The sequence below is a fragment of the Bufo gargarizans genome, chromosome 3 (assembly GCF_014858855.1).
Source record: "Bufo gargarizans isolate SCDJY-AF-19 chromosome 3, ASM1485885v1, whole genome shotgun sequence".
NCBI lineage: Eukaryota > Metazoa > Chordata > Amphibia > Anura > Bufonidae > Bufo > Bufo gargarizans.
Genome location: NC_058082.1, coordinates 494,611,895 through 494,634,828, shown reverse-complemented (window position 1 = coordinate 494,634,828; position 22,934 = coordinate 494,611,895). Strand labels below are relative to the sequence as shown.

General features: G+C 43.5%; 1 protein-coding gene across 2 annotated transcripts in view; it reads left to right on the top strand.

Moving 5' to 3' along the window:
• SGSM2 (small G protein signaling modulator 2) overlaps positions 1 to 22,934 on the top strand; it is a 393,993-nt gene that overhangs the window by 110,219 nt on the left and 260,840 nt on the right. For both annotated transcript variants that reach the window (XM_044286961.1, XM_044286963.1), the window contains exon 2: positions 17,938 to 18,013. In XM_044286961.1, the coding sequence (XP_044142896.1) occupies positions 17,938 to 18,013 (76 nt within the window). The remainder of the gene's footprint in view (positions 1 to 17,937; positions 18,014 to 22,934) is intronic.

Here is a 22,934-nt window from a genome sequence, read left to right as displayed (position 1 = left end):
TGTGAGATGTCACACTGCATGACATCACGAGAGTGAGAAGCATTTGTAATGTCAATGCCACGTCACTGCTGCTCTTCTCATGCACATACTGTATTGTGCTGACACGCTGGGGGAGATTTATCAAAACTGGTATAAAGGAAAACTGACAATCGCCCAGAGAAACCAATCAGATTCCACTTTTTATCTTCCAAGGGAGCTGTGAAAAATGAAAGGTGGAATCTGATCGGTTGCTATGAGCAACTAAGCCAGATTTTCTATTTATACTAGTTTTGATAAATCCCATTGTTTTCTCGGCTGACATGCCATTTGTCTACTTAGTCTTCCTAGGCGAGGATGGACACTATATGGATACTAGGCGGGAATCAATATTAGGAAAGATTTGTAAAGCTGGTCCAGTCATTAGAGGATCTCATTATTTCTACTCCTTTTCTTTTTTTACTGAATCTGAAAAATAAGAGACAACTAAAGAAAAAGCCATACACAGATTGTGGACAGTGAGGCACCACTTTTGGAAGGTAGCTGCTCTGGACAACCCTTTGAATTGAGATTTCCTTTAAAGAGAACCTGTCACCATGTTCTGACATATAAAACCAAATGTACCTTAATGCTTGTTTACCCTGATAGTTCCCAGCGATCGATCCATAATCTTCTCAGGACTAACCTGTCCTATTTTATCGCCCTATAAACCTTTCCTGCATCTTATGCTAATTAGTAGAAAAGATTCATATCTTGCATGGTTGACCAGAGAAGAGTCATATTTTCTCTGAGTCAAGCGCTTTAGCTCCGCCTAAAAAACGCCCCTATGGAAAAAAATCTTGCGCATGCGCAGTATTCATATCGGGCAGAACTACGTTGTGTATGTATCGCAACGCTACCACGTGATGTACGTAGTGCCCTCTGTAATGCGCACTCCTTATTTTCTTCCGCACGTAGTGGCGTGAGGGAGAGAGGGCATACACTAAGCTAGCCGATTGGTCTTTCATTAAAGGGATTCTGTCACCTCCCCTAACCCAAAAAACGATTTTAAAGCAGCCATGAAGCACAGCTTACCTGGATTAAGCTGTGCTCTTTTATCTTGAAATCCGTCCAGCAGTTTCTGCAAAAAACGACTTTTATTGATATGCAAATGTATCCTGAATGTGCCCAAAGGGGCGTTTTGTTCCTCTTAGAGAGCCCAGTACTGCCCCTCTTACAGTGCCCAGCCCGCCTTCCTTGCACTGTCTATCCGCCCCCAGCCTGCCACAGCCTCTCCTCCCCCTCCCTCACGCCGAACGAACTCTCGCACAGGCGCAGTACCCACTGAGGGCTGCGCCTGTGCGATCAGCAGGAGACTGAGGGCGGCAGCTTCATCTTCGTCACTGGGCATGCGCCGAGCCCAGTGACGTCCGATGCTCGCTCTTCCCTGCTGACTGAGGGAAGAGCGAGCATTGGACGTCACTGGGCTCGGCGCATGCCCAGTGACGAGGATGAAGCTCCTGCCCTCAGTCTCCTGCTGATCGCACAGGCGCAGCCCTCAGTGGTTACTGTGCCTGTGCGAGAGTTCGTTCGGCGTGAGGGAGGGGGAGGAGAGGGAGGAGAGGCTGTGGCAGGCTGGGGGCGGCGGTTAGACAGTACAAGGAAGGCGGGCTGGGCACTGAAAGAGGGGCGGTACTGGGCTCTCTAAGAGGAACAAAACGCCCCTCTGGGCACATTCAGGACTCATTTGCATATCAATAAAAGTCGTTTTTTGCAGTAACTGCTGGACGGATTTCAAGATAAAAGAGCACAGCCTAATCAAGGTAAGCTGTGCTTCATGGCTGCTTTAAAATCGTTTTTTGGGTTAGGGGAGGTGACAGAATCCCTTTAAAAGGGCATGTGAGCATGTGCGCGATTTCGGACGAGATTACAAGCAGTGTGGGCAGAAATTGGCTGTCAATCAAAGTCTAGGGGGAGGGAAATAGGCTATGATGGTGTGAGGGGAAGGAATTAGTTCTGCTGATGAGCATAATGGCGGGAAAGCATTATATGGCGATAGAATAGGACAGGTTAGTCCTGAGAAGATTATGGATCGATCGCTGAGAACTATCAGGGTAAACAAGCATTAAGGTACATTTGGTTTTATATGTCAGAACATGGTGACAGGTTCCCTTTAAATTCATCAGGGTAAATATGTGCATAGCTTAGGGTGAAGAACATTTATCCCTTTAGTTTTTTTGGGCTTCTCTTAAAGAGTCCCTGTCACCTGCTCAGACTTTTAAATCTGTGCATCTCCCTCAATCTGCACGCTCCACTGAATCCTCCAGTGGTCTTTTTTTTCTGGGTGGTCCCCCCACTCCCAAAGCATCAGGGCTGTTAGTTTCAGCCCCCAATATGCAAGTGTGGCAAGGGAAGGGGGGTAATTGGCACTCAGTTTTCAAGGGGCGTGAACTTCTCTGCTCTAACTGGACAGCGTAAAAGCAGTGACATTCACTCCCCTTTGGGAACTAAGTTCCAATGACAGTCCCACTTGGCTATGCACAGCCATAATGGCATGTCAAAACTAATGGCCCTGATACTTCAGGAGTAGAGAGTGGGCTCAGAGAGAAACACCACCGGAGGACCCAGAGGAGGACAATGGCACCAGTTGAGGGATGTACACAGATTTAGAACTTTTATTCTGTTTGCATATTTGGTGGCAAGTGACCCAAGGGCGGTCCCGTTCCTGGCATGTACTTTAGTTCTCTGGGTCTCCCCTCTATGTGCCATTCATTCTCTGCCTAGCCAGTGCACACATGGCACCATGACACTACACTCAAAAGAGTGGGCAGAGCAGACTTAAGGCTGATTTCGATTAGGATGCAGGTGACGTCTGAAGAGGCTGGCATTGTCAGGCAAGGCAAAAGGGGGCAGGGGTGTTTTTGTTGGGCATAGAAAGTGAGATCTGGAGCTGTTTGGTAGCCATAAATCTGCTGACAGAGTCCCTTTAACACTACTATGGGATGAAAATAATAAAGACACGATTTTAGTGTTTTAGGTTGGCATGACTTTTACATTTCATTTTAGATGTATTTGTGACTTTTTTTGCTTTCATCTCCATTTGACTCATCTCTAATGTACCCCAGATATATTTTAAGAAAAACATGAATACTTTGTTGTAAGCATTATCTTGTAGTTATATCGTGGCAGATGAGTCACGGGAAACCATTTTGATCTGTGATTCACTTATTTCATTGATGCTCTTACAAGTGAGGGTCGGGATTAGTCTCACGACATGTCCTCTTGACGTCGGCCCTCGTGGATGATCCCTCCTGCTATGATTAATAGTAGACGGCTGTAAGAGGAAACGTGACTCTGCTCCTTTTGTCATAAGTCATTTTCACAGGATACAATGAAGAAAAGGAAGGATCTACATCCATATCTATTACTGTCTTTTCTTGAAAGCAGTTCTGGTCAGTTCTGAACGAAGCTCCGCTTTTCATAATGCTGCCACGTGCTATGATTCATAAGGAAATTTCATAAAATAAGTTATATCTAAGCACACAGTCCATGCTTTATACTTTAGAAAGGGGAATCTATCATATATTTAAAATAGATTTGTTTAGGATATATATACACTGAGCAAAAATATAAACGCAACACTTTCAGTTTTGCTCCCATTTTGCATGAGCTGAACTCAAAGATCTGATACATTTTCTACATACACAAAAGACCCATTACTCTAAAATATTGTTCACAAATCTATCTAAGTCTGTGTTAGTGAGCACTTCTCCTTTGCCAAGATAATCCATCCAACCTCACAGGTGTGGCCTATCAAGGTGCTGATTAGACAGCATGAATATTGCACAGATGTGCCTTAGACTGCCCACAATGAAAGACCACTCTGAAATGTGCCTCACTGGGGGGGGGGGGGGGGGGGGGGGGTCAGAAAGCCAGTCAGTATCTGGTGTGGCCACCATTTGTTTCACGCAGTGCAACACATCTCCGTCGCATAGAGTTGATCAGGTTGTTGATTGTGGCCTGTGGAATGTTGGTCCACTCCTCTTCAATAGCTGTGTGAAGTTGCAGAATATTGGCAGGAACTGGAACACGCTGTTGTATACGCCGATCCAGAGCATCCCAAACATGTTCAATGAGTGACATCTCCGGTGAGTATGCTGGCCATGCAAAAACTGGGATGTTTTCAGCTTCCAGGAATTGTGTACAGATCCTTGCAATATGGGGCTGTGCATTATCATGCTGCAACATGAGGCGATGGTCATGGATGAATGGCACAACAATGGGCCTCAGGATCTCGTCCACGGTATCTCTGTGCATTCAAAATGCCATCAATAAAATGCACCTGTGTTCGTTGTTCATAACATACGCCTGTCCATACCATAACTCTACCTTCACCATGGGCAACTCGATTCACAACGTTGACATCAGCAAACCGCTCACCCTCACGACGCCACACACGTTCTCTGCCATCTGCTCTGAACAGTGAAAACTGGGACTCATCCGTGAACAAAACGCCTCTCCAATGTGCCAGATGCCATCGAACGTGAGCATTTGCCCACTCAAGTCGGTTACGATGACAAACTGCAGTCAGGTCCAGACCCCAATGAGTACGACGAGCATGCAGTTGAGCTTCCCTGAGACGGTTTCTGACAGTTTGTGCAGAAATTCTTTGGTTATGCAAACCGAATGTTGCTGCATCTGTCCGGGTGGCTGGTCTCAGACAATCATGGAGGTGAACATGCTAGATGTGGAGGTCCTGGGCTGGTGTGGTTACACGTGGTCTCCGGTTGTGAGGCCAGTTGGATGTACTGCCAAATTCTCTGAAATGCCTTTGGAGACGGCTTATGGTAGAGAAATGAACATTCATTGCACGGGCAACAGCTCTGGTAGACATTCCTGCAGTCAGCATGCCAATTGCACACTCCTTTAAACGTTTCGACATCCGTGGCATTGTGCTGTGTGATCAGACTGCACATTTCAGAGTGGTCTTTTATTGTGGGCAGTGTAAGGCACACCTGTGCAATATTCATGCTGTCTAATCAGCACCTTGATATGCCACACCTGTGAGGTGGGATGGATTATCTCAGAAAAGGAGAAGTGCTCACTAAGGGCTCTTTCACACTTGCGTTGTTCTTTTCCGGCATAGAGTTCCGTCGTCGGGGCTCTATGCCGGAAGAATCCTGATCAGGATTATCCCCATGCATTCTGAATGGAGAGAAATCTGTTCAGGATGCATCAGGGTGTCTTCAGTTCTTGACCGGAACGTTTTTTGGCCATGGAAAATACGGCAGCATGCTGCGCTTTTTGCTCCGGCCAAAAATCCTGAACACTTGCCGCAAGGCCGGATCCGGAATTAATGCCCATTGAAAGGCATTAATCTGGATCCGGCCTTAAGCTAAACATCGTTTCGGCACATTACCAGATCCGACGTTTAGCTTTTTCTGAATGGTTACCATGGCTGCCAGGATGCTAAAATCCTGTTTGCCATGGTAAAGTGTAGTGGGGAGCGGGGGAGCAGCATACTTACCGTCCGTGCGGCTCCCGGGGCGCTTCAGAGTGACGTCAGGGCGCCCCATGCGCATGGGGCGCTCTGACGTCATTCTGGAGCGTCCCGGGAGCCGCACGGGCGGTAGGTATACTGCTCCCCCGCTCCCCACTACTACTATGGCAACCAGGACTTTAATAGCGTCCTGGCTGCCATATTAACACTGAACACATTTTGAAGTCTTCAAATGCTTTCAGTTCACTTGCGGTGTTACGGATCCGGCGGGCACTTCCGGCAAATGGAGTACACGACGGATCCGGACAACACAAGTGTGAAAGAGCCCTAACACAGATTTTGACAGATTTGTGAACAATATTTGAGAGTAATGGGTCTTTTGTGTATGTAGAAAATGTTTCAGATCTTTGAGCTCATGTAAAATGGGAGCAAAACCGAAAGTGCTGCGTTTATATTTTTGCTCAGTGTATTTTCCATTTAAAGCTGAAAAAGTTAGGACATTGGTCCTTTACAGTTTTTTTGACGATCTTATCAGATTATTAACTATGACTGTAGCATCACTCTGGCTACAACCGACTCCAGCTTGTTTGTATTGAAGTGTATTTTTATTTATTTTTATAAAGAGTCATATCTTACTTGTGTGACCAGAGAAGAGTCATATTTTCAAGCTCTGACTCATCTCAGGTTAATTTTCATATTTGTCAAATCGTTTTTTTACACAATAAAAGCACACAGAGCTATGGGGACTGGGTATTGCGGATGTGCTAGCGGCCATCTAGCAACCCATGTCCTCAGCTTTATACACAAAATCCAGGTTCCCTTTAAACATCGGGACTATTTTTATTTTTGCATTTTGGATTTTTCCTCCCCATGTTCCAAAAGCCATAGCTATTTTATTGTTCATATAGCCATATGAGGGCTAATTTTTTTGTCTTGTGTTGGAAAGCAAATTCTTTGTGGGGTAAAATTGAAAAAGAAAAAAACATGACATCCGTATTCTACAGCTTAATACCATTGAGGAGATGTCAAACCTGTATATTATTTTTTATTTTGCTTAACCCCTTCACGCCCGATGACGTTCATGTACGTCATCGGTCTAGTCTTTAAACATGGCGCCCGATCGCGTGCGCTACGGGTGGCCGCCTGCTTCTTAGGCCCCTTTTACACAAGCGAGTATTCTGCGCGGGTGCAATGCATGATGCGAATGCATTGCGCCCGCACGGAATCTGGACCCATTCGTTTCAATGGGGCTGTGTACATGTGCGTTGGTTTTCACGCATCACTTGAAAATCGCAGCATGTCCTATATTCTTTGATTTTCATGCAACGCTGGCCCCATAGAAGTGAAAGGAGCTGCGTGAAAATTGCATCGCATCCACAAGCAAGTGTGGATGCGATGCGTTTTTCATGGATGGTTGCTAAGAGATGTTGTTTGTAAACATTCAGTTTTTTATCACACGCGTGCAAAATGCATTAAACCCGTGCGATAAAAACTGAACAGCTGAACGCGATCGCAAACAAAACTGAATGACCTAATCCGGACACGCTCGTCTGCAAGGGGCCTTATAGCCCCTATGGGAACTATAAAAAAGTAAAAAAAAAAAGAGTTTAAAAAAATAAATAAATAAAAAAAAACGAATAATTAAAATCACACCCCCCTTTTCTCAAAACAAAAATAAAAGAACTAAAAAAAATAAAAAAATACACATCATGGGTGTTGCGATGTGCGAAAACGCCCATAGTATAAAAATATATTCCCCATAAGGCAAACAGCAAAATGGGAAAAAGGGTCCAAATGACCGATTCTGTTTTTGGTAGCTTCATTTTCTACAAAAAAATTTAATAAAAAGTGATCAAAAAGTTTTATACACCCCAGAAAGGTACCAATAAAAAGTTCAGATTGCCCCGCAAAAAATGAGCTCCATACACATAATTGCAAAAAAGTTATAGGGGTCAAAATATGGCAACAAACAATAAAACTGATTTTTTTTTCCCACTTTTAATTTTTTTTATCACTATCAAAACGCAAGAAAAACTATACATATAAGATATCGCCGGATTCGTACTGACCTGTAGAATAAAATTAACTGGTCATTTTCGTATATTGAATGTCGTATATAAAAAAACCCTTAAAACTGTGGTAGAATGGCTTTTTTTTGCAATTACACCCCATTTGGAATTTGTTTCCCGCTTCCCACTCCATGATATGCAATATTAAATGGTGGTGTTGGAAAGTACAACTTGTCTCGCAAAAAACAAGCCCTCATATGGCTATGTGAACAGACAAATAAAAAAGTTATGACTCTGGGACGGCAGGGAGCGCAAAACGAAAATGCCCCAAAAAAAGGGGGGGGGGGTGAAAGGGCTCATTTAAAAAAAATAAAAACCTTTGAAAAAAATCGGAATTTTCTTTGCATCGCCATTTTCCAATGGATGAACTGTAGTTTTTATTGATACCATTACTGTGGTATGAACAACTTTTTGATCGCTTTTATTCAAGCACGATTCGCTCAACCCTAGTTGTGGCCTCATTGCAGCTTACCAAGCACAGCGCCTTCCATTGGATAGTGGCTGTGTTTGGTATTGCCGCTCAGATCCATTCACTTGAACGGGACTGAGATACACCCAGGCGATGTGACCGATTAACGTGACATCACAAGCCTAGGAAGAGGCTCACAGAAGTGCCGCAGTCTCTTCAAACAGCTGATCAGTGGGGGTGCTGGCAGTCGGACCCCCACCCATCAGGTATTAAAGACCTATCCTGAGGATAGGTCGTTAGTATTAAAATCTCGAACAACCGCTTTGAGACTGTTATCGCTCAAGTTTCGCAGGTTGGTTTTTCAGTAGGGGAAGAAGGTCAGTGTAATTATAAGGTTGTTAAGTGTGGTGGGGCGTCATCTTGACAAGATAGAGTGTACAGAACCAAGATATAAATCTGCCTGTTACGAAGATCAAGATGAGTCATTGTCTGTTACATTAAAGAGCTCATATATTTCAAGCCCTTGTAGATTTATTGCAGATAATGGAGGGTTAGTCTTCTGACCTGAAATGAACACAGAATGACCCCGTGTAGTCAACCATCCATCAAGATGTACATAGCGTTTTCTGTACATTTACAGATGAGTATTTTACAGGTGCTTTTCCAGTGGCATAATTTTAATTAAAAGTGGAACTAAATAATAGAGAGGACTTATGTTACTGATCCCCTGCCACTGCTGGGGATCTACGGTTTCTGCTCCTCTCCACTTCCTGTTCTTGGGCTCAGCAATCCAAAAATGGCTGCCAACCACTGGCTGCAGCGGTGTCCTGCCTCATTCTCCATTTCTGGCATGTCGGACCCGAGAACAGGAAGTGGAGAGGAGTGGTGGTGTGCAGCAGGGCGTCAGTGCGGTGTAAAAGAAGGAGAGCAGCGCTGATCGGTGGGACCGTTTTACAGATCGTTTAAATCTGCAGGTGGAAAGGCTCACCAGGATGAGTTGCACTTGGAGAGCAATGCCCAATTGTACAGCAGATTATGGTGGCTGGCGCAGCCAAGCTTGTCCCCTCATGACAAACGGTGCCAGGTTGAAGAATGTGGAAGAATTCAGGTGAGCAGCGGCGCAACCAGGAAGGTCCAGGCGTGGAGATGAGTATAAACTTTATTTTCTACAAAAAAAGTTTCTACAGGTAAGAGAGAAACATTAAATGAATAAATAAAAGTTTATACTCGCCTTCAAGTCTGGACCTTCCTGGTTGCGCTACTGCTCACCCAAATTCTTCCACATCAGTGAGGTGTACCCATTATTAAAGGGGTTATCCAACAATTATAATGACCCCCAAAATGCCCGGGCCCCTTATACTGGTCATACTTACCCCGCTGCCCAGCAACCGTGTCACTTCTGATGCCGGCGCGGCTGGGGAGCAGCCAATAGCAAGCCTTCCTAGCATTGTGGGCCTGCGTCGTGGCCTGCTATTGGCTTCCCCAACCCATAACCCCCCCTTCGCCGCATGTTATGATCTGCGCAACGGGGTGATGCAGCGGCGGCCATGTGGGCATCAGAAGCGACGTGGGTCCTGGGAAAAGTATGACCAGTATGAGGGGCCCGGGATTTGGGGGGCATTATAGGGGTTGGATAACCCCTTTAATTAAAATGATGCCACTGGAATACCCCTTTAACTCCTCATTATAATTTGATAGGTTCAAAACAAACTGGCCATGAAATGGAGATGTCAACCACTGAGTAGACCTGTTGCGTTCTCTACATTCTTAAATTAATTAGTCGATAGAGAAATGTTAATGTCACTGAAATCTTAGAAGTCTATAAGGTTAAATGGATTCTGTCGCCAGGAAACCATCTTAGTTAAACCACCCACAATGCCTTCTAGGGCTAGATCATTGATCCATTGTTTCATTATGGCTAAAAAGGACTTTTAATACATATACAAATGAGCAGGTAAGTGCACCAAGGGTTTGCCTCAGCAAACACCCTTGAACCTCCTATGCTTCTTCCAGTCCCTCCTTCTCCTTGATTGACAGGACCAAGTGAGAAGACTATGCAGGAACCTGGCCCTGTCAATCGAGAAATTGAGGGAAAGTCTGGCAGAAAAACCAGGTTGCACAGAGCGGCTTGGACCAGCCCTCAGTGCACTTAAAATTCACATTAAAGGTACTTTTTCTCCAGAATGAAGCAAAGGATATGTAAGTGAAAGCTATCATTGCATTCATCTGAGCTAGCCCTACAAGACATTGTGCCTGGTTTATCATTGAATCTCCTGCTGGTAGGTTTCCTATAATTGTTTATACTTACCATCCAGTCTTCTCATGATGAGAGTGGAAACAGCAAGGAAATTCTCCTTATGTAGTTAAACATAACAAGGAGATGTCAGATGGTACAACAGCACCGTATATAGCAAACACAAAAATGTTGATTTATTGATTGATTTATGATCTCAATACATTTACCTGACATTAGTGATATTACATTGAGTTTTGTTATTGAGAAACTTAGCTCCGTTACTTATGTTATGAGACGCGTAGATTCCACATCATGACCAGGTCTGACATTGAAAACCATTTGGAGAACTGAGAAAAAATATATCGAAATATTGTATTAAGGGGGTATATAAGGTTGTAAAGCTGAGAGCGCTCTCACATGGGAGATACGACAGCTCTCCGCAAGTGTGAAAACAAAGACTAGCAAACTCACACTGTGGAAAACATCTTGGTGGGATGGAAGAACAGTATGGCTAAAACTGGCTGCAACACATTAACTCGAAGACTGTGAAAACATACAGTAAATGCAGGCGAGCAATCACAGATGTGTATTAATGAACTGCACAAATACACATTATATATACAGTATATACTTGAAGAATGAGGCAGCACTCCAATGAAGGAAAAAAGGTTAGTATCTTGAGTAGCCACGTGTTATTTATTGATAGATAATCTTCACTGCAAAGCTTAACAGATATATATACAGTATATATATATATATATATATATTGTAAGAAGGTGGATGGAAGGTATGTGTCACCGAGGTTCCGGGCCTCAATGAAGTAAGAGCCGGTATGTTATGTGTCATCAGCAGCTATTGCTAATTGACACCTTGATATTTAGCATGGCTGTCATAGCTGATCCGTGACAGGTCTCTTACTGGGAGTAGTCAAAGTGCTGCGTGGGTGACTACTCCCCATGTTCCAGGCCGGGTTTTACCAGGCATAAAAAACAGCCAGCACTGCCAGGTGTGTGGATTTACCTCCCTCTGAGAGTGGAGCTCAGGAGTCTGTGTGCTGTGAACTGAGGGCTGTGCTGGGATTTGAGGTTTGAGCCGGGCTGGAGGACTCAGGCCCCTCTAAAGGCGAACAGGCCAACTATGGACTTGATGAGGCTGAACAGCTAACAGAGTGTGAATTTGTGAATTCCAGCGATATCAACTTGAAGAATGAGGCAGCACATCAATGAAGTAACGAGAAGGGCGATGGACCTGCTTTATTACCCCAGAAGGCAACCCTTCAGCCCACCTCAGTTTGGCCTTTCTCAACCTTTGCGCTGGACTGAAAGGTTGCGTTTTGGGGTAATAAAGCAGGTCCATCGCCCTTCTGTCTAAGCTGTGTGCCATAAGTTCACCACCCGTGTTCTATGGTAAAAGGACATATCAATAAAATATCTAAGTGTACCTATTATCATATTATCATAATGTTTTCTCTATGTATATAGATACTGTGTATATATATATATATATATATATATATAGTATGTTCTGTGCAGATTTTGGAGTCCGCAGCATTTCAATTGTTAGTGCAGATTTTCAGTGCAGTTATTACCGTTTTCAATTCATAAAGTGAGATCTGAGGCAAATCCACCTCAGAATCGGCAAGGGAGACATGCAGATTTTGTTGCACATTTGCTGTGGAAATGCAGCAAAAACCACAGCAAAATTCATGTAGAAAATCTGCATAAAGGACACCGCTGTGTGCCTATACCGTTGTAGTCATCGTCAGCCGAGGAGATCCTGACTGTGTTCCACAGGTGGGATCACGAGAAGACAAGAGGGCTTTCCTCCTTCGGCCTCATTCTGTGGTTGCCAGGAAACACAACTGGTTAGAGTGTGACCGCACGCCTGTCAGGGCGGGAAGGAGGACAGAAAATCAATCTATGATTACTGTATTGACGCCTGGGATTTTATGTCTAATATATGATACTACACAGACATCTGTCATCAGCAGTTAGATAGGGAAAGGCTTTCTACAGCGCGGCATGGGTCTGACATCTGACTGAAACGTCTGCCTAGTGTTCACTTCAGATTTCTGTGGGTAGAAAACAGTGTAAACTGTATCATGTTTTCATGAGGCCAGTGCACTTTAACCACCTCCCGACCGCCTAACGCACGGATACGTCCGGAAGGTGGTTGATTTATTCCTCCTGGACGCATCCGTGCGTCATCTCGCGATAGCCGAGATTTCCTGTGAACATGCGCACACAGGCGCGCCACTCACAGGAACGGAAGGTAAGCGGGTGGATCTTTTTAACCCCTAACAGGTATATTAGACGCTGTTTTGATAACAGCGTCTAATATACCTGCTACCTGGTCCTCTGGTGGTCCCTTTTGTTTCGATCGACCACCAGAGGACACAGGTAGCTGTGTAAAGTACCACCAAACACCACTACACTACACCGCCCCTGTCACTTATTAACCCTTTATGAACCACTGATCACCCCATATAGACTCCCTGATCACCCCCCTGTCATTGATCACCCCCTGTAAGGCTCCATTCAGAGGTCCGTATGATTTTTACGGATCCACGGATGCATGGATCGGATCCGCAAAACGCATGCGGACGTCTGAATGGAGCCTTACAGGGGGGTGATCAATGACAGAGGGGTGATCACCCATATAGACTCCCTGATCACCCCCGTCATTGATCACCCCCTGTAAGGCTCCATTCAGACGTCCGTATGATTTTTACGGATCCACGGATACATGGATCGGATCCGCAAAACGCATGCGGACGTCTGAATGGAGCCTTACAGGGGGGTGATCAATGACAGAGGGGTGATCACCCATATAGACTCCCTGATCACCCCCGTCATTGATCACCCCCTGTAAGGCTCCATTCAGACGTCCGTAAGATTTTTACGGATACATAGATCGGATCCGCAAAACGCATATGGACGTCTGAATGGAGCCTTACAGGGGGGTGATCAATGACAGAGGGGTGATCACCCATATAGACTCCCTGATCACCAGGCTTCATTCAGACGTCCGTATGTGTTTTGCGGATCCGATCTATGTATCCGTGGATCCGTAAAAATCATACGGACGTCTGAATGGAGCCTTACAGGGGGGTGATCAATGACAGGGGGTGATCAGGGAGTGTATATGAGGTGATCACCCCCCTGTCATTGATCACCCCCCTGTAAGGCTCCATTCAGACGTCCGTATGTGTTTTGCGGATCCGATCCATGTATCCGTGGATCCGTAAAAATCATACGGACGTCTGAATGGAGCCTTACAGGGGGGTGATCAATGACAGGGGGGTGATCAATGACAGGGGGGTGATCAGGGAGTCTATATGGGTGATCACCCCCCTGTCATTGATCACCCCCCCTGTAAGGCTCCATTCAGACATTTTTTGACCCAAGTTAGCGGAAATATATATATATTTTTTTTTCTTACAAAGTCTCATATTCCACTAACTTGTGTCAAAAAATAAAATATCACATGAACTCACCATACCCCTCACGGAATCCAAATGCGTAAAATTCTTTAGACATTTATATTCCAGACTTCTTCTCACGCTTTAGGGCCCCTAAAATGCCAGGGCAGTATAAATACCCCACATGTGACCCCATTTCGGAAAGAAGACACCCCAAGATATTCCGTGAGGGGCATATTGAGTCCATGAAAGATTTAAATTTTTGTCCCAAGTTAGCGGAAAGGGAGACTTTGTGAGAAAAAACAAAAAAAAATCAATTTCCGCTAACTTGTGGCCAAAAAAAGGCCAAAAAAAAAAATTCTATGAACTCGCCATGCCCCTCATTGAATACCTTGGGGTGTCTTCTTTCCAAAATGGTGTCACATGTGGGGTATTTATACTGCCCTGGCTTTTTAGGGGCCCTAAAGCGTGAGAAGAAGTCTGGGATCCAAATGTCTAAAAATGCCCATCTAAAAGGAATTTGGGCCCCTTTGCGCATCTAGGCTGCAAAAAAGTGTCACAAATGTGGTATCGCCGTACTCAGAAGAAGTTGGGGAATGTGTTTTGGGGTGTCTTTTTACATATACCCATGCTGGGTGAGAGAAATATCTTGGTCAAATGCCAACTTTGTATAAAAAAAATGGGAAAAGTTGTCTTTTGCCAAGATATTTCTCTCACCCAGCATGGTTATATGTAAAATGACACCCCAAAACACATTCCCCAACTTCTCCTGAGTACGGCGATACCACATGTGTGACACTTTTTTCCCCCCTTGGTGGGCAAAGGGGCACACATTCCAAAGAGCACCTTTAGGATTTTACAGGTCATTTTTTACACATTTTGATTTCAAACTACTTACCACACATTAGGGCCCCTAGAATGCCAGGGCAGTATAACTACCCCACAAGTGACCCCATTTTGGAAAGAAGACACCCCAAGGTATTTTGTGATGGGCATAGTGAGTTCATGGAAGTTTTTATTTTTTGTCACAAGTTAGTGGAATATGAGACTTTGTAAGAAAAAAATAAAATAAAAATCATCATTTTCCGCTAACTTGTGACAAAAAATAAAAAGTTCTATGAACTCACTATGCCCATCAGTGAATACCTTAGAGTGTCTACTTTCCGAAATGGGGTCATTTGTGGGGTGTTTGTACTGTCTGGCCATTGTAGAACCTCAGGAAACATGACAGGTGCTCAGAAAGTCAGAGCTGCTTCAAAAAGCGGAAATTCACATTTTTGTACCATAGTTTGTAAACACTCTAACTTTTACCCAAACCATTTTTTTTTGACCCAAACATTTTTTTTTAATCAAAGACATGTAGAACAATATATTTAGCGAAAAATTTATATATGGATGTCATTTTTTTTGCTAAATTTTACAGCTGAAAGAGAAAATTTTTTTTGCAAAAAAGTCGATTAATAACAAAAATAGTAAAAATGTCAGCAGCAATGAAATACCACCAAATGAAAGCTCTATTAGTGAGAAGAAAAGGAGGTAAAATTCATTTGGGTGGTAAGTTGCATGACCGAGCAATAAACGGTGAAAGTAGTGTAGTGCAGAAGTGTAAAAAGTGTAAAAAGTGGCCTGGTCATTAAGGGGGTTTCAGCTAGCGGGGTTGAAGTGGTTAATGCAACTTGTCACGTTGAACATGGTGCCTGAGCTGAAGGCAGCATATTATAGAGCAGGAGGAGCGGAGCAGATTGGTATATAGTTTTATGGGAAAAGATTTGGTATATACTTTATACATTTATATCTGTGCTCATTCTGGGTTTTGAGGTCAAGATGGTGGTCCTATCAGTGATTGACAGCCTTCCCTATATAACTGTGTATACAGAGACAGCTGTCAATCACTTATAGGACTGTCTCTTTGACATCAAAGCCCAGAATTAGGAGTAATATAAATTAATACAAAATGTGATTTAAATGATTTTCATAGTGACAGGTTCCTTTTAAACAGTTGCTTCAATGAGAAACTCCCAAAGGGTTAACTTAGTGGGGGATAATTAAATAAGGGTCGGGAGGGAGCCTGATGCCTCTGGTGGCTTGGACGTCTGGGGCGTGCAATGGTGGAAGGACACACCGCAGGAGTCTTTCCTCTACTCCCCGTTGCTGACAGAGCTGCTAACAGGTCTTTCCTGATTCTGCATCATATGAGTGGGCTCCACCTTGTACAGTCTCCCCAAAACTCTCTCATTGTGCTCCTTAGTGGCACTCATCTTGGCCATCCTATAGATTTCCAAGTTTTTGACATTGATGACCTATCCTCAGGAGGGTTCAACACCTGGCACCCCCGCCGTTTAGCTGTTAGAGTATGCTGTGGCTCTCTGGTGAGTCCCGCGACCTCCTCGCAGCTTACCAAACACCGCGACGTCCATTGTATACCAGCCGTGCTTGGTATTGCAGCTCAGCTGCTACTATGCCATATGACCGGTGAACGTGACATCACAGGCCCTTCAAACAGCTGATCCGCAGGGGGCGCCGGTCGTCAGACTCTCAGTGATCAGATATTGATGATCTACCCTGAGGATCTACCTATCTATAGCAAAGTCTCGGAAAACCCCTTTAACGTTGACACATTAAAGTGGCATACCTGGGTGGGGGGTTAAGGGTTAATATAAGCGATTTTGGTCACCCTTTCTGTAGGCATTGGGCATCCGCCATACATATGCCACAGGCGGAGCTGAATTTGGGTTGGAACGTCTACGTTTTCAGGTTGCTTACAACTGGATAAAGACATGATTTGTTATTCATAAATGTAACTGGGTCCAGTATGCAGAAAAAACAGCGTCCATCTGCTCTCCAAGGTCACCCAGTGCACTTCTGATGTCACAGTGGCGACTGGTGTAATTACGGTGAATGGCATCCTGGAAGATGTCATTATATTGTAGATTGAGTTTGCCTCATGGATGTAATGAATATGTCAGGTCCCCGTAGTCGATAATTAGCATAATGCGTTTCCCTACTGTATGGTCAGGATGTATTTCTTAACGGTGATCACTACACAGCGCTATGGAAATGATAGCCATATAAACTGTGACATACAGATGTAGCAGAGCTGAAAATGTCGTATATAATATAGGTTTCATTTGTGCACTGAAATAATTCATCGTTCATGTTGATTTACTATAGAACACGACAGGAACACTTCTGTTAGGATGCTTGTTTGTTTTTTAAACTCAACATTCATTTGAAACATTTTTATTTTAATTTTAATTTTTTTTATTTTTCATTTCGACAGTACTGTGCCATTAAAAATTACGTACAAAATGCCATCCTTCTGTAGCAGTCAGGGAGATAAAACTCCTATACAGACAGGTGACCCGTTATTATTTTGCTGCTGCTGCGAGGGGAAAACATTATCTGTAAGGGCTCATTCAGACTGCCGTAGTGTTTTTGCGGTCCGCAAATTGCAGATCCGCAAAACACGGATACCTCCCATGTATGTTCTGCATGTGACTGGCACTATGATAGAAATACCTCTATCTTTTTTTTAATCTTCCCATCTTTTTATTGTGGAGCCTGAACGGAACTACGGATGTGGACAGCATCAAAATTGCGGAACGGATGCGGACTGATTCATACGGTCGTCTGAATGAGCCCTTAGTAAGATAGTAGATTAGTAGAATTAGGGTAACAATGTGACAGCTACAGGTGAAACTCGAAAAATTCGAATATCGTGCAAAAGTCCATTTATTTCAGTAATGCAAATTAAAAGGAATTGCATTAATGCGGCTTAAAATTAGAGTTTTGTGAAAAGGTTGAATATTCTAGGCTCAAAGTGTCACACTCTAGTCAGCTAATTAATCCATACCCCCTGAGCAAAGGGTACCTCAAAATTGAGACTTTGGGGTTTCATGAGCTGTAAGCCATAATCATCCAAATTATAACAAATAAAGGCTTGAAATATCTCGCTTTGCATGTACTGAGTCTCATATGTTAGTTTCACCTTTTAAGTTGCATTACTGAAATAAAAGAACTTTGCACGATATTCTAATTTTTCGAGCTTCATCTGTATATTGTTTTATTTCTAGGCCTAGATAATGGTGTGTACAGATACACATTTTGGAAGATACTACTGAAAATCAATAGTAGTCATCATTTATTTTAAGAGAAACATGTCTTATGTGTATGTACTCTCATGTAAAGCAGAATATTTGTATTATAATTCACCTACTGTGCAAGGTCAGATCATGTTCGTAGTCAGTTTTTCCAGTCCTGCAGATGTTATCAGTGTGATGCTTTATGAAGGTGGACATATAAGTCTGGAGTGTAACCTCACGTGTGATCTGTGATATGTTTTCACAGGTGAAACAGATAATGGAAGAGGCTGTGACCCGGAAATTTGTCCATGAAGACAGCAGTCACATAATTGCGCTATGTGGTAAGAACTGTCCTTGCACTGTGTTCAGCATTACTTTATTAGAAGTTAGCTTCCCCAAGGAACTGATGTAAACCTGGGCCCTGGATTTCATATATAATACATATAGCTTCATATTTATGGTGCATTTCTCAAGAAGAGCAGGAGCTCTTTAAGCCTTTTATATTTAATAATAGGTTAAAGTTTTTTTTTTTACACTGATGACCTATCCGCAGTACTGTATCTGATCGGTGGGGGTCTGACACCCAGAAACCATGCCGATCAGCTGTTTGAAGAGGCTGCGGTGCTCTGGTGAGCGCTGCATCCTCCTCAAGCTTACCAAGCACAGCGCCGTACATTGACTAGCGGCTGGGCTTGGTTATCGCAGCTCTGCCCCTTTATACTTGAATGGGACTGAACTGCGTCTAGGCCATGTAACCGAAGAACGTGAAGTCACATGGCCTAGAGTAAGCTGCAAGAATTTTATGGTGCACCTCAAGATAGGTCACCAGTATCTGATTGGCGAGAGTATGACACCTGAGACCCCCGCCGATCAGATACTGGTGACCTATCCTGAGGATAGGTCACCAGTATAAAATACTTGAAAACCCCCTTTAAAGCCTAATTCTTCCACAGAACTCCCCTTTACCAAACATTACCCCCTAGGCCTATGCTTTTTCTGCATTATATCACTTATTTCAGGCTTGTGTCATTTCAAGGACTTGAAGCCACCTTCCATAACTGTTCCTGGCTTCAAAGAATAGAACCCCCCTGCCCTGTTCTTCCTGACAGATGTAGACTCAAGGGTAAAATTATTGGGATCAAATGGGGATTCGTAGAGAAAATTAAGTAGAGCACAGAAATTTTTTATTGCAAACTAATACTGGCAATTCAAATTGTTACCCTAACCTACTAAGCTTCAATTAACTCTGATAATGTTTATGGTTCTTCAGTAATCTCTAGAAACCCTCTGCACAAGCTGTGCTGCCACTCAAGCTGTGCTGCCACTCAAGCTGTGCTGCCACTCAAGCTGTGTTGCCACTCAACCTCTGATTCCCTCATGAGACTCTTAGATCATGTCTTCCTCCTCCTATAGCATTCCTTCATGATAATTCCCACTCTCATACCCTCAGTTGTTTTCCTAATAGGTTGCCTATTTGACTACATTATAGTTGCTTACTTATTCCACTGCCTCTTATATATACTCCTATTTTACTGCAAATAGTAAGTGCCTATAGTCATTGCTTTTACTTAAAGGGCATCTGTCAGCAGATTTGTACCAATAAAACTGTTGACCTTTTACATGTGCACTTGGCAGCTGAAGGCATCTGTGTTGGTCCCATGTTCATATGTGCCCACATTGCTGAGAAAAATTATGTTTTAATATATGCAAATGAGCCTCTAGGAGCAATGGCGGCATTGCTTCCTGGAGACTCAGCTCTCTCTGCGACAGCTGTGCCCTCTGCACTCTGATTGACTGGGCCAGGCAGTCGTGATCGCGTTTACGCTGCTCGGCCCTGTCAATCAAAGTGCAGAGGATATGGCAGTTGCTGAGAGAGCTGAGCCTCTAAGTGTAATGGCAACGCCCTCGTTGCTCCTAGAGGCTTATTTTCATATATTAAAACTGAATTTTTCTCAGCAATGCAGGCACATATGAACATGGGACCAACACAGTTGTCTTCAGGTCAGCCAGCTTCATAGGTACAAATCTGCTGACAGATGCCCTTTAATGTACAGTTGCAAGAACAAGTTAGGGAACCCTTTGGGATTATCTGGATTTCTACATTGATTACTAATGAAATGTGGTCTGATTCTTATTTATAGTCATCTAAGTGAATTTCTGACTTCACCAAGGGATAATTAGCAAAAGGTGAGATTGGAAGTGTGGGTTTCAAAGGTGCACTTCCCATTAAACAAAGGCACACAAAGCTAGTTACTTACAAATCTGTTCTTTTCAGGTAAGATTGGTTAGTGTAAACCATGCCTTGATACAAACAACTTCCAGATAACCTCAGAGGTCATGTTGTAGGGAAGCTTAAAAAGGCTACAAAAGCATTGCTAAGGACCTGGGTGAACATTTGTACATGGTTAGACAAATCGTCTACAAAAATGGAGAAAATTCAGAACTGGACTGGTCGACCTGTTAAGAGTACTCCAAGAGTGCAACATGCAATCGGGAAAAAGGTGAGAGCAAATGACATACAGAAAAAATTCTGTGCATGTGTCCACTGAGTAGGAATGAGGTTTATAGAACCATCAAGGAAGCCGTCTCTGTCCCAAAAAAATGTGGATATCTAAAGTATGCCCGTGATCACCTGGATGTACCAGAAAAGCTTCTGAGGAAATGTTCTGCATATAGACGAGGCAAAAATTTTACTTTTTAGTGCTAAAGCACAATTCTGTGTTTGTAGGTAAAAGAACACTGCAGACCAACACCAAAATCTCTTCCCCAAAATCATCAACTGTGAGACATGGTGGAGGTAACATCAGGGTTTGGGACTGCTTTGCTGCCTCAGGACCTTGTGAGAATAATGAATTCTTTGGTGTTTCAGAACACGTTACAGAAGACTTTAAGGGCCGATGTCCATGACCTCAAGCAGATGAGAGGTTGGGTGATGTAACAAAACAATGACCAAGAGCTTACAAGTAAATCGACTTAAGGATGGTTAATAAAAAAAATGGTGTTTTGGAATAGCCAGGTCATAGCCCCAAGCTTAACCCTAACAAGATGCGGCATGACCTTAAAACAGCAGTGCACGCAAGGCATCCCAGAAATATTGATGAACCGAACACACCTTTGCAGGGAGGAATGGTCCAAAATCTCCCCTCAGTGTATAAATCAAAGCAGCTACAGGAAATGTTTGGTGGAGGTGATTGTTGCTAAAGGAGGACCTACAGGTTATTAAATTCAAGGGTTCACTTATTTTTTTTCTCCTTCCCTTTGTCTACTCAGTGTGCTTAATATAATACAGGAACGGTACATCTGTTTGTGTCTTATTAGTTTAGATCAGGTTTGTCCTTAATTGTGCTTTGTATATCAATCAGACCACATTATATTAGTAATCAATGAAGAATTCCAGATAATTCCGAAGGGTTCATTTTTGTAGGAACAGTCTACATTCTGTTATCATTTTCTGTTGTTGTTTTTGTTGTTTTTATGTTGTTGAGTGCAGTTTGACATTGTCTTTAGGTAATGTGGTGCTGCTGCTAGGCTCCTGGTAATTCAGCACCACGGACAGCTCATAAACTGTTCCGGCCACTGAAAGGGAATCTGTCAGGTCCAGCAAGCCCTACTAAGTACAGTACTACATGCTTAGTATTGCTGATGCTGACTTCAGATCACCTGCTGTGTACCCACAAATCAATATATTCCAGGACCAGTTTTCGAGTGCATAGTGGAGGAATCGGGGTGAGTGTGGACATACTGTATAAAAATTTTACGACGCAGGATGGTATAGGAAAAAAAATATCTTGCCATTTCTGCCTGTCTGATCTCATTTTATAGATGTCCTATAACTGTAGTCCAGTATTTTTTTATTGATTTTACTCACTCATATAGTGCTATGTTATTCCTCAGCACTTTATCATTATCACTCGCTGTCCCCCGTGGAGCTCACAATCTATTTTCCCTATCATTATGTCTTTGGAGTGTTGGAGGAAGCCCACGCAAACACGGGGAGAACATACACTCTCCATGCAGAAGATGTCCTTGCTCAGATTTTAACCTAGGATTCCAGCGGTGCAAGACACCAGTGCTAACCACTGAGCCACCGTGCTGCTTCTAGTCCATGAAGTAGCAAAAAGTGAGGTGTATATTGTTTTTAATGAATTGTAGACTTTAACCCTTTGATGACATCTGCTGCAATGTCAGGAGCAATGTGAGCTAGAGTAATGGATGAAAATACACTTTACATTGAAAAGTACTTTATGGCACAACCATAGTAAAACTATGTACATTTGGTATCACTGTAATTGTAATGACCTGCAGAATAAATGTAATTTGTAATGTTTACTGCCCAGTGAATGCCGTAAATACCAATCCTATAAATCAATGGCGGAATTGCATTTTTTTTCTCCAAATTTTACCCCATTATTAATTTTTTTCAGCTTCCCAATAGATTATATGGGATATTAAATAGTTCAGTTAAAAGGACAATTTGTCCTGCAAAAAAACAGCCATCATACAGCTATGTGAATGGAAAAGTAAAAAAAGTTCTGACTCTTGAATGGCAGGGTTGAGAAAATGAAAAAAGTGAAAATTGGCCTGATTAAAGTCATTTATAGCAATAATATTTTACACGACAAATGAAGCAACTTTACGAAGCAGACAATTAAAGAGAACCTGTCCTCCGCTCCTAACACGTATGGTTAAGGCTACTTTCACACTAGCGTTAATACTTTCCGTTATTGAGATCCGTCATAGGGTCTCAATACTGGAAAAAAACGCTTCCGTTTTGTCCCCATTCATAGTTAGGCCCCATGCACACGGCCGTGTTTCACAGCCGTGTGCGAGCCGTGGAACCGCGGCCTGGATCCCTCCTGAGAGCAGGAGCGCACGGCGTCACTGGTTGCTATGACGCCGTGCGCTCCCTGCTGCCGGCACAGTACAGTAATACACTGGTATAGATCATACCAGTGTATTACTGTATTGCGGCGGTAGCAGGGAGCGCACGGCGTCATAGCAACCAGTGACGCCGTGCGCTCCTGCTCTCAGGAGGGATCCAGGCCGCGGTTCCACGGCCCGCACACGGCTGTGAAACACGGCCGTGTGCATGGGGCCTTAATGGGAACAAAACATAACTGAACAGAACGGAATGCTCCAAAATGCATTCCGTTTCGCTCTCATACAGGAGAGCAACCCGCAGCATGCTACGGTTTGCTTTCCGTCTTGGGATGCGGAGCAAAACGGATCCGTCATGACCCACAATGCAAGTCAATGGGGACG